At 37.2% G+C, this 13,304-nt stretch overlaps 1 protein-coding gene across 2 annotated transcripts in view; it reads left to right on the top strand.

Annotated features, from left to right (window-relative positions):
* The window catches only part of SLC25A24 (solute carrier family 25 member 24), a 59,050-nt gene that overhangs the window by 22,545 nt on the left and 23,201 nt on the right, over nt 1-13,304 (top strand). For both annotated transcript variants that reach the window (XM_019919785.3, XM_019919786.3), the window contains exons 3-6: nt 1,406-1,493; nt 5,778-5,889; nt 7,838-7,996; nt 10,262-10,414. In XM_019919785.3, the coding sequence (XP_019775344.1) occupies nt 1,406-1,493; nt 5,778-5,889; nt 7,838-7,996; nt 10,262-10,414 (512 nt within the window). The remainder of the gene's footprint in view (nt 1-1,405; nt 1,494-5,777; nt 5,890-7,837; nt 7,997-10,261; nt 10,415-13,304) is intronic.

Consider the following 13,304-nt stretch of genomic DNA (forward strand, 5'->3'; position numbering starts at 1 on the left):
TGGTGCCATGTGTTTTGCATTTTTATGCTTTTTATTGGTGATTTCACTATTTGCAATGGCTCCCAAGAACAGTGCTGAAATGCTGTCGAGTGTTCCTAAATGTGGGAAGGCTGTGACGTGCCTTTGGAAGAAAATAGGTGTGTCAGAAAAGCTTCACTCAGGCATGAGTTATAGTGCTGTTGACCATGAGTTCAATGTTTATGAGTCAATAATATATATTAAGCAAGGTGTCTTTAAACAGAAACACACAGAAAACAAGGTTTTGTATTGATTGGTTGATGAGAATATTGTGACCAGAGGCACAGGAGCCTAACCCTGTATTTCCCTTAGGAACAGCGGTTCGGTTCTTTAGTTCTGTGTTCATGGTGACCTTATAGAAAGTAACTACAGTGAATAATGAGAATCAACTGTACTTCTTTGAGAGTGCAGCCAGAAAGGAGATTATTCAGAGTGGTATTTGAAAAATTTCATCGCTAACAGGGTGACGCCTCTAACTGCTCTTACATTGTCCAGATTCTCGTGCTGCTCCTTTCTTCTCCCTGGGAGAAGTCTCTCCAAATCTTGTCATTCCTTCAAAGTCCTTCCCTTAAAGGGAGTCTTCCCTTTCACCACTAACAGTAATTTTTGTCTTCCTCTTTTCCTGGAGAACTTTGCTGTTAATCCTGGTTTGGCATCAGACCCTTTGGTTTGTTTACCTGGTCCATGCATCTTAGTCTTAGGATCCTCATGGGTCTGTGGGATGCTTGAGGGAAACGCAATCTTACATTTATTGCTTATGTTTTCTCTTTCTTCTTCTCTTCTGATTCTTCTCCTTTCTACAACATGCTCTAATTGCTCTTATAATAATAATTTTCCTACTTCCATCATCCTACTATCCTGCTTTATTTTTATTGCCAGATTTCTCAAAAGAATATTCCACACTCTTTGGCTTCATTTAGTCATTTTCTACTTTCTTTTAACTCAGTGCCTTACATATTTATGTATAATAAATGCTTAATCATTTATTAAAATGTAGAAATGCATGCTTTAAAATGAATAGATCCTAGCTTAATTGAATTTACCTCAAAGTCAGAGTATCTTGATTTGAATCTCAGTTCTGCTGCTTCTTAATGTCATTTCTTGGTAAGGCCATGTACGTCTCAGTCTTTTCTTTAGATGGAATGTCATTATTTACCTACAAGGCTGTTATGACTTTTGAGTGAAATAATGTGTGTATATTTGTTTAATATATTTGTTGAAATTTGAGTTGGTGTTGCAATATGTACTTAAGCAAATCTATAGCTCATCTAAATTCACAATTTTACCTTAATCAGTCCAAGCCTCTCCCTTATAAAGTGAGGGATTTGAAATTCGTGATTTCTAAGGTCCTTATCAGTTCTAAGTTTATAATTTTTATTTTTTAAAGGAAAAATTGAGGCTTCTGAAATTGTCCAGTCTCTCCAGATACTAGGTCTAACTATTTCTAAACAACAAGCAGAGTTGATTCTTCAAAGGTAAGCTCTTCCTCTATTGACAGTTTTTTTTTTTTTTTTACTTTTAGTATCCTGTATTAGAGATCTGCCTTTGTAAGTGTGGCTTAAAACAAATCCTTGTACCTTACCATTCCTCACTATGTACTTTCAATATCTTTCTCCCCTTTTTCTCGCTTTTCATTTTGTGTGTATACATATACCTAAAGTGTAGGACTGGGAAAACTCTTTCAAGGCCTCCAGGGCTGGTGCAGTAGAAGAAGCTCTGTTTTCCCTTTTACGTGACTCCTTTACCATTCACACAAAACACTTCACTTCTGAAACTTCTGGTCACTGAATATGTGGGTTTTTTTCCCCACAACAAGCAATTCTAGCTGACACTAGCTGGGTGTCCTACAACATAACTCAATGCTAACATTTTCTACCTGGAGGTAGTGTCAGATCCCACAGATTAAGGACTCAGTTTCACAAGACTGCTCTCCACTTCAGATGCCAATCGCAAGTAGTAGGTACCCAGATTACCCACATCTTCTGCCTGACTTGACTACACATCAGAGGTTCCCATGACGTTCTCCCCCTTGGGTTCAGTTACTTGCTAGAGGAGCTCACAGAACTCAGGGAAACATTTACTTATGCTTACCAGTTTATTACAGGATATTATAAAGGATACAGATGAACAGGCAGACAAAAAGATACGTAAGGAGAGGCCTGGAGGGTCCTGAGCACAGGTGTCTTTGTGGAGTTAGGTGTTTCACTCTGCCAGTGTATGGATGTGTTTTCTAACCAGAAGCTCCCTAAATCCCGTGCTATTGAGATTTTTATGGAGGCTTCTTCATGTAGGCATGCTCGATTATTAACTCCATTTTCAGTCCCTCTCCCCCTCTGGAGAATTGGGGTGGGATGGGGGTGGGAAGGGGGCTGAAAATTCCAAGCTTCTAATCATGACTTGGTTTTTCTGGTGACCAGCCCTCATCCAGGAGCCATCCAGGAGCCCACCCAGAGTTGCCTCATTAGAACAAAAGATGCCCTAGTGCTCTTATCACTTAGGAAATTACAAGGGCTTTAGGGGCTCTTGCCAGGAACAGGGAACAGAGACCAAGTTATATATTTTCTATTATCTCACAGTGTTTTAAAAGGCAGAATCGGATTGTGTTTTCAGTAGTGGAAATCACGGACCTTCCCTTGAGTGCTCAGCCATCAGTGTGACTCGTAATACCTCCAAATGTCAGCTTCCTTTCTGCCGTTTCACTGTCTCTTAGTATACTCAAAACTGAATTCATGGGAGAGAAGTCTGAAAGGTGCTGATTGAAACAGCTGAGGCTGAGTCATCAGAGTATGAGAATAGGAATCACTTGGTTGAAATACAGCCTCCTAGTTCTACTTTTTCAGTAGACGATATGGGTGGGGAGTAGCTGAAATAGGTAGGCAGCCGCTCCCAAACATGTGTGCTTCATGTATCTTTATCTTCCGCTCTCAAGTAAAATCCATTTTCCATTTAGGCTTTCATATCCATCCCTCTTTCCTCTAATTTTCTTATCTCTAGTTCCCTCTCCACATTTATTGAGGACCTTGTGGCACTTGTCAAGTAGTCATTTTCTCTTTAGGTCCTAGGAAACTTCAGTATTCGTGCCGGTGACTCCTCTTTCTAGCGTCAGTGTTCCTTGCCTTCCTCAACACACCTGAGACTTTTATTCCATTTTGCTTCAGCAGCCCACTCCCTCTCAGGATTGTATCATAACTTGAAGCCACTCCTCGTCTGACTTCAGACTTCAGACTTCACTCCTCGTCTGAAGTCTTAAAAACCTGTATCCTACCTTCTGACCCTTCTTCCTCCAGATTCTACACTGTCTTGCTCCTATGGTACTTGCGTTTTGACTTACAGATCTCTGGCCCCTTCATTTCCACCAGTCCGTCAATCTCCTCTTAATCGATTCCTTCCACCACTCCTACTTACTTTCCCCCAATCCTGAACCACCCTCTCAGTTGTTCTCTTTGCCCCAGCATTTGGGCTATGAAATATTTCTAGAGAAAAATGAAACCATACAGGCCCAAGAATAACCAAGACATTCTTGGAGAACCCTAAGGAGCTGGGGGCCTGCCCTATCAGATATCAAAGAGTTGTTATAAGCTATAATTAAGACTTAGTGGTATTGCTACACAGATAGACAAGTTGACAAGTGGAACATACCATCCCAGAAACAGACCCATCTGTATTTGGGATTTGTCACATGAGAGAAGTAACTGCAAATCCCTGGGAAAAGGAGAGACTATGCAATAAATTGTTCTGGTGCACCTGGTTATCCATGCAGACAGAAATACAGTTGGGTACCTGCCTCACGCCATGCACAGAAATCACAGACATAGAAAACAAACTTATGGTTACCAAAAGGGAAAGGGAGGGTAGGAAGGATAAATTAGGAGTATGGGATTAACAGATACAAACTACTATACATAAAATAGATAAGCAACAAGGATTTACTGTATAGCACAGGGAACTATATTCAATATCTTGTAATAACCTATAATGGAAAATAATCTGAAAAAAGTATACATATTACTGAGTCACTTTGCTGTACATCTGAAACTAACATAATACTGTAAAACAACTGTACTTCAATTAAAAAAAAATCAAACTAAATGTGAAAGTTACACTGCAGTACCTTTAGAGGAAAAAGAAGCAAATGTCTATATCTCAGTATAGGGAAGAATTTATTTTAAAAAAATACAGAAGTCAGTAACCATATATGAAAAGATTGATAAATTCATCTGTATTATAATTAAGAGCATCTATTCATGGACACTGTAAATAAAATGAAAAGACAAAGAGAAGGTACTTGCTAACTTATAACTTGAAGGATTAAATCAACTATATAAAGAACTATACATATTTAAGAAAAAGACACAACCCATTAGAAAAATGGGCAAAAGATATGAACAAGCATTTCACAAGGGGAAAAACATGAATAGCAGATGAATATGATGAGATGCTCAAATTCGTTAGTAAGTTGAAGAGAAACGCAATTTAAACCCACAGTGAGACTATCTTATTTAAGAAGTTTGTCAACACTAAGTGTTCTGTAGCTTTAAGCTGCAGAGTTTGGAATTCATTTATTCATTCAACAAATATTTGCTCTGCGCCAGGCACTGTTCTAGACACTTTGGTCATATCAGTGAATAAAATAAAAAATCCTTGCCTTGTGGAGGATGCTTGCATGCGTGTGTGGGGGGTTGAGGGGTAGGGTCAGACAATAAACAATTGCATTAAAATAGCAAATAGTGATTAAAAAATAGAGCTATAAATATTTTAACCCAGAAGAATAGTGTCATAAACATCAGTAGTAACTAGGACTCTTATGCAAATATGGAATGTTAACACCTGTGTGCTGGGACAATTGAAAGTTTAAGTGTAACTTCATGAATGCAATCAAAGTTAAAAGTGACACTGGAAAATATAATCATAAATATCTGAAAATAGCATGTTATCTGACTGCCATCTTTATGCATCACTTTCACACAAGTCATAGAATAAATTCAGAGGAGACACCAAAACTTTTTTTTCAGATATATTCATTAATTCAATAAATAAATGAGCACTTTCTTTGTACTGCCCACTTTAGATGCTGGGTCTACAGTAGTGAACAAAACTATCAAAATCCTGGGCAGTTTAAAGTTGCTTTTAGGAAAATAAACAGGTACAAATGACATTATTACCAAGAACCTACTAAAATAAGCAAAAAGTTAATGGCTACAATATGTTAACATATTAATTAATTAACATATGTTAATATGTTAATTTTAAATGTTGAAGATAAGGTACCAGGATTTCTTAAGACTCAGAAGGCCCAATCACCAAGTTTGATTTTATTTTTTACAATCATTGGTAATTTTCTTAGCTTAGAGAAAATTGGAGAAGGAAATTGATAGTGTATTTTGAGTATATTCTGAAGTCACATCCAAATGTTACAATAGAACATTAAGAACTATCTTCTTGAGCCAGTGTAAGAAAAAATGGATCATAAATTCATTCATTGCTACCCCGCAGTTTTATCTTCCAGCATTAGTGTTTGATAGCTCATTGACTTGGAGTTTGACAGAGCACCAAAAGTAGCCTTTAGTGAGACCTGTAATTTGTGGGTCTATTTTTATCTAAATGATTAAAACAGATCATCGAATGCTTGTTGCTCTTTCCAAAAACCTTTTAAGAATATTAAGTTGGAAGAGAAACTGTCATTCTGCAACATGGCCAATAATGTTAGTTTTATTTATACATTTTATTTTGTTCTTTAATCAGCTTCTTTTTATTTTCAGCATCGATGCTGATGGGACAATGACCGTGGACTGGAATGAATGGAGAGACTACTTCTTATTTAACCCTGTTACAGACATTGAGGAAATTATCCGTTTCTGGAAACATTCTACTGTGAGTACGCTTTATGTATTAATTTATACTTATTTGGAGCTGTAAGCAATTGGTGTGGTTATCATCCAAGAGCACTCTGTAACACTTATGGGCCATGGTGCCCGTCTCAGTAGCTCTTTAACTTGTAGAGTTCTACGTATTCTGTTAGGTGTATACTCAGAGTATATTAAAGCTTTTTTTTAAAATTAATTTTATTTTATTTATTTTTGGTTGTGTTGGGTCTTCGTTGCTGCGGGTGGGCTTTCTCTAGTTGCAGCGAGCGGGGGATACTCTTTGTTGGGGTGCGTGGGCTTCTCATTGCAGTGGCTTCTCTCGTGGATAATGGGCTCCAGGCACGCGGGGTTCAGTAGTTGTGGCACATGGGCTCAGTAGTTGTGGCTTGTGGGCTCTAGAGCACAGGCTCAGTAGTTGTGGTGCACGGGCTTAGTTGCTCCGCAGCATGTGGGATCTTCCCAGACCAGGGATCGAACCCATGTCCCCTGCATTGGCAGGAGGATTCTTAACCACTGTGCCACCAGAGAAGTCCTGGGGCTTTTACTTTTTATAGATAATATATTGCCTAAATAATCTCAGTACCTCATGGTTGATAATGACCAAAGATCCCTTCTGAAACTTGCTTGTTCAGTCAACCACCTACATTTATCTCTGGCTTAAGGCACCTATAATAATAATCATGGAAGGTTAAAATATCTTTGGCTCATCTGTTTAGTATTGCACACCTATCCATCTGTATTCTTCTAAACTTTCAAATTTTAATTAAATTACATTAATATCCTACTGAAATATCCTGGGGTAAATGAAATTCATTTCATTCTGCAATCTGTTCCTGAAAACAGTGGGAACTCTTTGAAGGAATTTTTATTTTTCTAATGGGCTTGACTTCTATACATATTCCTGGATTTCAGTACATTTTATATGCACTAAATGAAGCCTAGAGTTCACATTGTTACTAGTAACAATGCCTAAACTCACCTAGAGCATTGTAGAATTATTGGTGACTAATGCCTTTTCAACTATGAGTATAAATACTATATTTGTAGTTCAGTTGCCTTGATAAATTTTATACTTATGTGAAGTCATATTTACATAATCAAATTCTTATTGCATCTTTGGAGATAGTAATAGTTGAGGCTACAATCATGTATCCATTTTATTGATTGTAAAATGAAGAAATAGAGGGTTACTACTATAGCAAAGCTCCTTACCCTGACAGTCTTACCTATAAAATCTTTTACACTAGAATCATTTAGATAATAAAGTTGTAAAAATATTATTATAGAATTTTGTTTCTGTCAAGCTATGTTTGTAACCTATAGTAATATTTAGAGAAGATTGGAAGGTAGATCATTTTAAACAATACCTCTCTGTAAGCTAAATTTTATATAGAATCTGTCGCATGTTTTAAATGACAAGTCAGATTTATAAAAATATTTACAGACAGTCTATATAGGAAATGAGTTTAGGGGTACTCAAATTACAGTTTTAATTTAATTTTTATTTACATCTTTAGAGCACATATCATGTTATCAAGTGTAATGTGGATATAATTTTGAGATAAAGTGTGTATCTTTGAAGAACTGACAAATTGTTTTCTTTCTGTAGCTAAGGATTCACTACCTCTGATCAAATGCTGCTCTTTCATTCTGACTTAGACCTAGAAGAGAAAAGTTATTCTGAATCTATTAAGAAAAAAGTTGTGATTTTTGGTTTTGTAAATTTGTAATTACTGTTAATTTTCATTTCTTGCGGACCGATACTGTACTTCATTTAGCGTGAATAGGCTACTTATAATTGCCTATATGCTCAGATTGGTTCAGTACAGTACTTTCTAAGGATTGAAGCTGATCTTAATTATAAAATATGTAATTCTTCTTTCAAAGAAGCAAACCTTCTGGAACGATCTGTCTTTAATTGATGGAGCCTGGGGCTCTTTCTTCCATTTTAACAGGGTATTGACATAGGAGATAGTTTAACTATTCCAGATGAATTCACGGAAGATGAAAAGAAGTCGGGGCAGTGGTGGAGGCAGCTTTTGGCAGGAGGTGTTGCTGGTGCCGTCTCTCGAACAAGCACTGCCCCTTTGGATCGTCTGAAAGTCATGATGCAGGTGAGCTTTGCGATCTTCTAAGTTTGCCCAAAATATCCTGAAACAATGAGAAATACGGTGCTTTGAAAAAAGTTTAAAAATTTTGCAGTGATAGTCATACCTTTAAAAAGAAATCTCTCAATTTTATTGCTATTAATCCTAAATTCAGTCCATGTTAAGTATTTCAGTGTTTGACCAAACCTTAAATTGTTGGTACATGTGTGTGATGAACTTTTAATCTTGGCTTTCTGTGACTATTCAAATGTTTAATTAGAAAAGGAAATCTCTAGCCATTATTGTAGGGTTCTCCTTAAATTACTTATATTTTCCTTGTATTTTGTGTTCTTTCTCAAAAGAGGGTTTTTCTGAAATCTAGAATCTTGAAACAAGGATGTAACTTAAAAAATTATTCTAAAGCTGAGGTTGGCAGGAAAGACCTGGTTTTATAAGCTGACTTTCCTATTTACTAGCAGTGTAGGCTTGGCTGGTCAGAGTGAAAAGAAAGAGGGAAAGGAAAGGATTAATATTTATTTGGTGCTCATTATGGTAACCCATTTAATCCTCTAGTAACCCTGCATGGGGGGATTTTATCCTCATATTATCTGTGGGGAACACAAGGCTCAGAGAGTTAAATAACTTTTCCTTTACAACAGATTAGACAAGGAATGGAGTATTTCTGGCTCTAAAGCTCATGGTTCTCACACTGCATGAAACCCCTGAGGCCTCATTTTCCTTCATTCTAGAATGGGAATAGGAATATCTAACAAGGGTGGTTGTAAGAATTAAATAATGTAAGGTATGTGAAAATGCCTGGTAGGCTGGAACACCCTGCTAGAACATACTAGCTGCTTAAAAAAGGGTTTTAAAAGTTGTGTTGTTATACCTATGGTCAGCACTTTTTATATTTGCCATTAGATTTCTGTACAAAATGATTTCTGACAATATTTTAAACCAGCATCCATTGAGAATGTACCTACATCTCAAAATATGTTTAGGGGTAAAGATACTGCTTTAAAAAAAAAGGAGAGGGAATCGGCCTGTATGTTTTTCTTTAGGAACAATAGTAAATTGACTTTGAGAGAGCTTGAATAAGCATTCATCTTTTCCTTTGTCGTATTTTATTGTGAAGTTTATTTAAAATAAAATGGATATATTTAGACTTCTGTTCCTGAAAGTTCAGGGGTTTCCCCAAACTACCTTCAGATTCATTAATTCACAGAACTCACTGGAAGCTTTTATACTCATGGTTATGGTTTATTACAGTGAAGGATATATATTAAAATCAGCCAAGGAAAGAAGAGCATAGGGCTTCCAGGGAAGTACCAAATGCAGAGTTTCTGTTGTTTTCTCCCCAGAGAGTCAGAATGTATTATTTCCTGACATTGGCGTGTGACAACATGCACAGAGTTGCACACCAACCAAGGAGGCTCACCTGAGTCTTTGGTGTCCAGAGTTTTTATTGTGACTAGATCACATACTGCCCTCATGGCTGACCTTTAGTCTTCAGCCTCTCCCTTCCTCCCTTCTTGGTTTTTTTTTTTTTTAATAGTAGTCACTCATTTTGTGTAAGCAGAAACAATCAGAAGCATAGCTGACTTCTTTAATTACTTTTGGTTTATTAGATTTAATCAGTTTTATATAGAGGCAAGCATAAGGTCTAGTTTATTTAAACAACTATCACATCGGTAGTATGAGCCAGATAATTCATCAGTATTCACTGGGTTAGGCAGTTGGTACATGAGATTTCGAGATAAGCTGTAGAAGTTACAATTTTTATTTTTGGTGTCAGGCTGTGTGTATTCTATTCTCTATGGCTCTGATAAACGTAACATCCAGATTGTGTTGAGTCCCATTTATATTTCAAGTCAGTATTACTTCTCAGGGGGAGGGATAATATATTACATTCAGTATATTTTTCTAATTTTTCTTATACTGAACTTGCTCATGTTCCAAAGGGTGTTCCATAGCCTAATAAATAATAAGTTGGTTCATTTTATCTTACGAACATTGTTCATAATTTTACTTTTGATCATGCCTTCTCTGTTTGCTTTCCCACACTGAGGGTTACGATTTTTCTTAGTTTTAGATTCAGAGTCAGGCTTCTAAAATGATGGTAATAGTTCTTCCCCTTATATATTTTCTCAGCGTTCTATAGTCTATTTTCAAATACATCTTCATGCAGTAATAAATAATACTGAAGAAAAGAGAGTGGATTGTATGGTTACTTTAGAAATAGTAATAATAACATCCCACCAGTATTTCATATCGTTTTGCTTTTGTTTTTAGGTCCATGGTTCAAAATCAGAGAAAATGAACATATATGGCGGCTTTCGACAGATGGTGAAAGAGGGAGGTATCCGCTCACTTTGGAGAGGAAATGGTACAAATGTAATTAAAATTGCTCCTGAGACAGCTGTTAAGTTCTGGGCATATGAACAGGTAATAGTTATCACCTGTGGAATTTGTTATCAAAGGGGAGTTAATAAACTGATTCAATAACAATTATCATACAATGCTTTTTAGATTATTATTTTAATACATGATAATTTTCCACATATACTCCATGAGGAATTTCTCTTATAGGAGATTAGACTAGATAACCTCAGAGATCCCTTATGACTCAATTCTGGGATTCTGAATTTCATATTACTTAAAAAGACTTTTGTGTTCTTTTCTAAGTAGCTCTTAAAGGAAATGTAAGATTTTAGCTTATTCATTTTGAATTCAGAATAGAAGCTGCACACTCACATAAGTTTTTGTGAAAGTATCCCCATCCGGCATCTGGAAGGAAAACTTTTAAGTTGGAGTCCTTTGTGTAATTTGACATTGCTATAAAATTGAGTTGAATTTAGAGTGAAAGCTCCATGAAGGCAGGGGCTTGGCTTCTCCTCCGTGCACTCCAGCATTTTGACAGAGCCTGGCGTGTGATAAGTGCTCAGTAAGTGTAGAATGAGTGAGTGAATGAGTAAACGAATGAATGCATTTACCTCTGAATCAACTTCTCTGTTGACTTAGATTGTTTAGGATGCTTAGATATTAGGATGCTGCTTCAGCATAACTTGGTGTTAAGAGGAAATACAGTAGTGGATTTTAGAGTTTGGCTTCTCTTTGTCATTAGCAGAATTGTCTAGTTAAGCACGCACAAAATGATTCTTTCCGATACTTCTTCCATCATTGTTAACCATAAGAACCTTGAAATTGAATTCCACCTTATATTTTGTATTATTTCAAATAGATTTTTGATAATTTTGGAGAACATTTTGTTCTTGAGCAACAGAAGACTCTTGAGAAGATTACAAAGTCTAGTGGTGTTTTTTTCTTGGCTTAGGAAATAGAGAAGCAAAGAAAACATTGAAGAAAATGTAGCCTCCATGACTTTAATTACAGCTTATCTTTGGGAAGTATATTTTCCTTCTGTGGATGTTTGAGGATACATATCACAACTAGTAAGGGCTAGCATTTTAGATACCTGCAGGTTATTCTGATCACATACTTGGATTTTATGATAGGAAAACCAGACCCTAAAATAAATAAGTATTCAAGTATAAAACCATTATTCCATATGCAGGAAGTCAATATTTTTGAAAGTCTGTATTATTGCAAGCAAATGTATGTATTATACTTTATGCTACTTAGCAGATTCTTACCTTGAACACTACCAACAGGCATCCAGCCAGGCTCCTTTCTCAGGCCTCTTCACAATATTTAATTACTGCATGCTAACTTTTCTTAGATATCAAGAGAAAGCTCTCTGCACAGTGTGGTATAGTGTTCTTGTGGTCTCTGGGACCTATGATGCCTGTCCATTTTCTGCCCCCTGCTGAAGGTCCTTTCATCCCTCAGGGTTCTCTTAAGTCCAAAGCCCAGCTTCCTATGAGAAGCATTTCCTAAGCATCCTAACCAAAACTGATGCCTCTCCTGCCTGGTTTCCTTAGAGTACTATTTTACAGAATATCCAATTTTCCATTGGATATGGAAAACCCATTGTTTTTCCCAGTGAGTTGTAGACTACCTTGGCATAAATGTTATGCCATATATATTCTCAAATTTCCCAGAGTACCTAACTAGCTCACTTCTGTATTCAGGTAGGTCTTGTTCATTGAATAACTAATAGTTTAGAAAACGAAGAAAAGAATATTTTCAGCCTGGTACGTAGCTCTCTTAAACACATCAACATGGGATAAAGCTGCGGTCCATTTGGGTCCTCATTGCCATAGCAGTTCAATTGGATCAGGAACAGGGTGGCAGTACGGTGTTGTGTTCTCATGGTTTCAGCTGCCATCTGCATTCTAACTGCTTTCCATTCTAACATTTTTCTCTTCATCTCTATACCTGCACATCCACCTGAGCACTGCATATCTGTGCATCTCCGCTTACATATCCCAAGGGTACTTTACAGTCATCCCTCCCCCACCCCCCACTCCAGTGACACACACACACACCATTCCTCTTCCTATAGGTCATATGGTGGTGAACATCTTTCAAGACTTTGCTCGGGAGTTATTTCCTCCCTTTGTTTCCCTCTGTTAGCACTCTCACACTGAATTCTGATGATCTCAGTACTTATCTCTCTTCTTAAGGAGGCTGTGAGCTTCCTTAGGCAGGATCTGTTTTCAGGTGTGTGTTCCCGGCACCTTGCCCAGTGCCAGTAAATCCTCATTGAATGAGTGTGAGTCTTACGTCCATTAAGATGAAGGGGAAGATGGGTATTTGAGCAGAAGCAGCAGCCTGTGGACAGAAATGTTGGCACAGGAGAGCATCACTCAATAAGGAAGCTGAAGGTGGTCCACTGGGTTTAAGTGTAGTGGAGTGTGTGTCCGGGAAGATGATGATGAAAGCAGGCTGGACAGATAGGCAGGAGCCAGATGTGATAGGAGTCTAGATTTTATCCTGAATGTGGTGAGAGGGTTATTGAAGCATCTTACGTAGGGAAGTGGAATAAGTATATTTACATTTAAGAAAGATCAATGTGGAAAAAGAGTGAAGAGGTATTGGAAGAGAGTGAGGCTGTAGTTGAGGCAGGGAGACTATTTAAGGAAATATTTCAGGAATTCAGGTAAGAAATGAGTACCAGTATAAGGAGACGGCTGTAGTGATTGAAGAAAAACTGAAATGAACTGAAAACTATTTTGGGAAATAGAAACAACAGAACTCACTGAGTGAATGTAGAGGTGAGAAAGAGGAATCAAGGGTGATACTCTGGTTTCTAACTTGAGCAACTAAGTATGTAGAGAACACAATAAGAGGAACAAGAGGAACTGATTTTGAGGGAAGACAACAGGTTGCATTTTGGACATGCTGGGTTTGAGTTGTTTCTGTAATACGTACA

This window comes from Tursiops truncatus, chromosome 1 (genome assembly GCF_011762595.2).
Source record: "Tursiops truncatus isolate mTurTru1 chromosome 1, mTurTru1.mat.Y, whole genome shotgun sequence".
In the NCBI taxonomy this organism is placed as follows: domain Eukaryota; kingdom Metazoa; phylum Chordata; class Mammalia; order Artiodactyla; family Delphinidae; genus Tursiops; species Tursiops truncatus.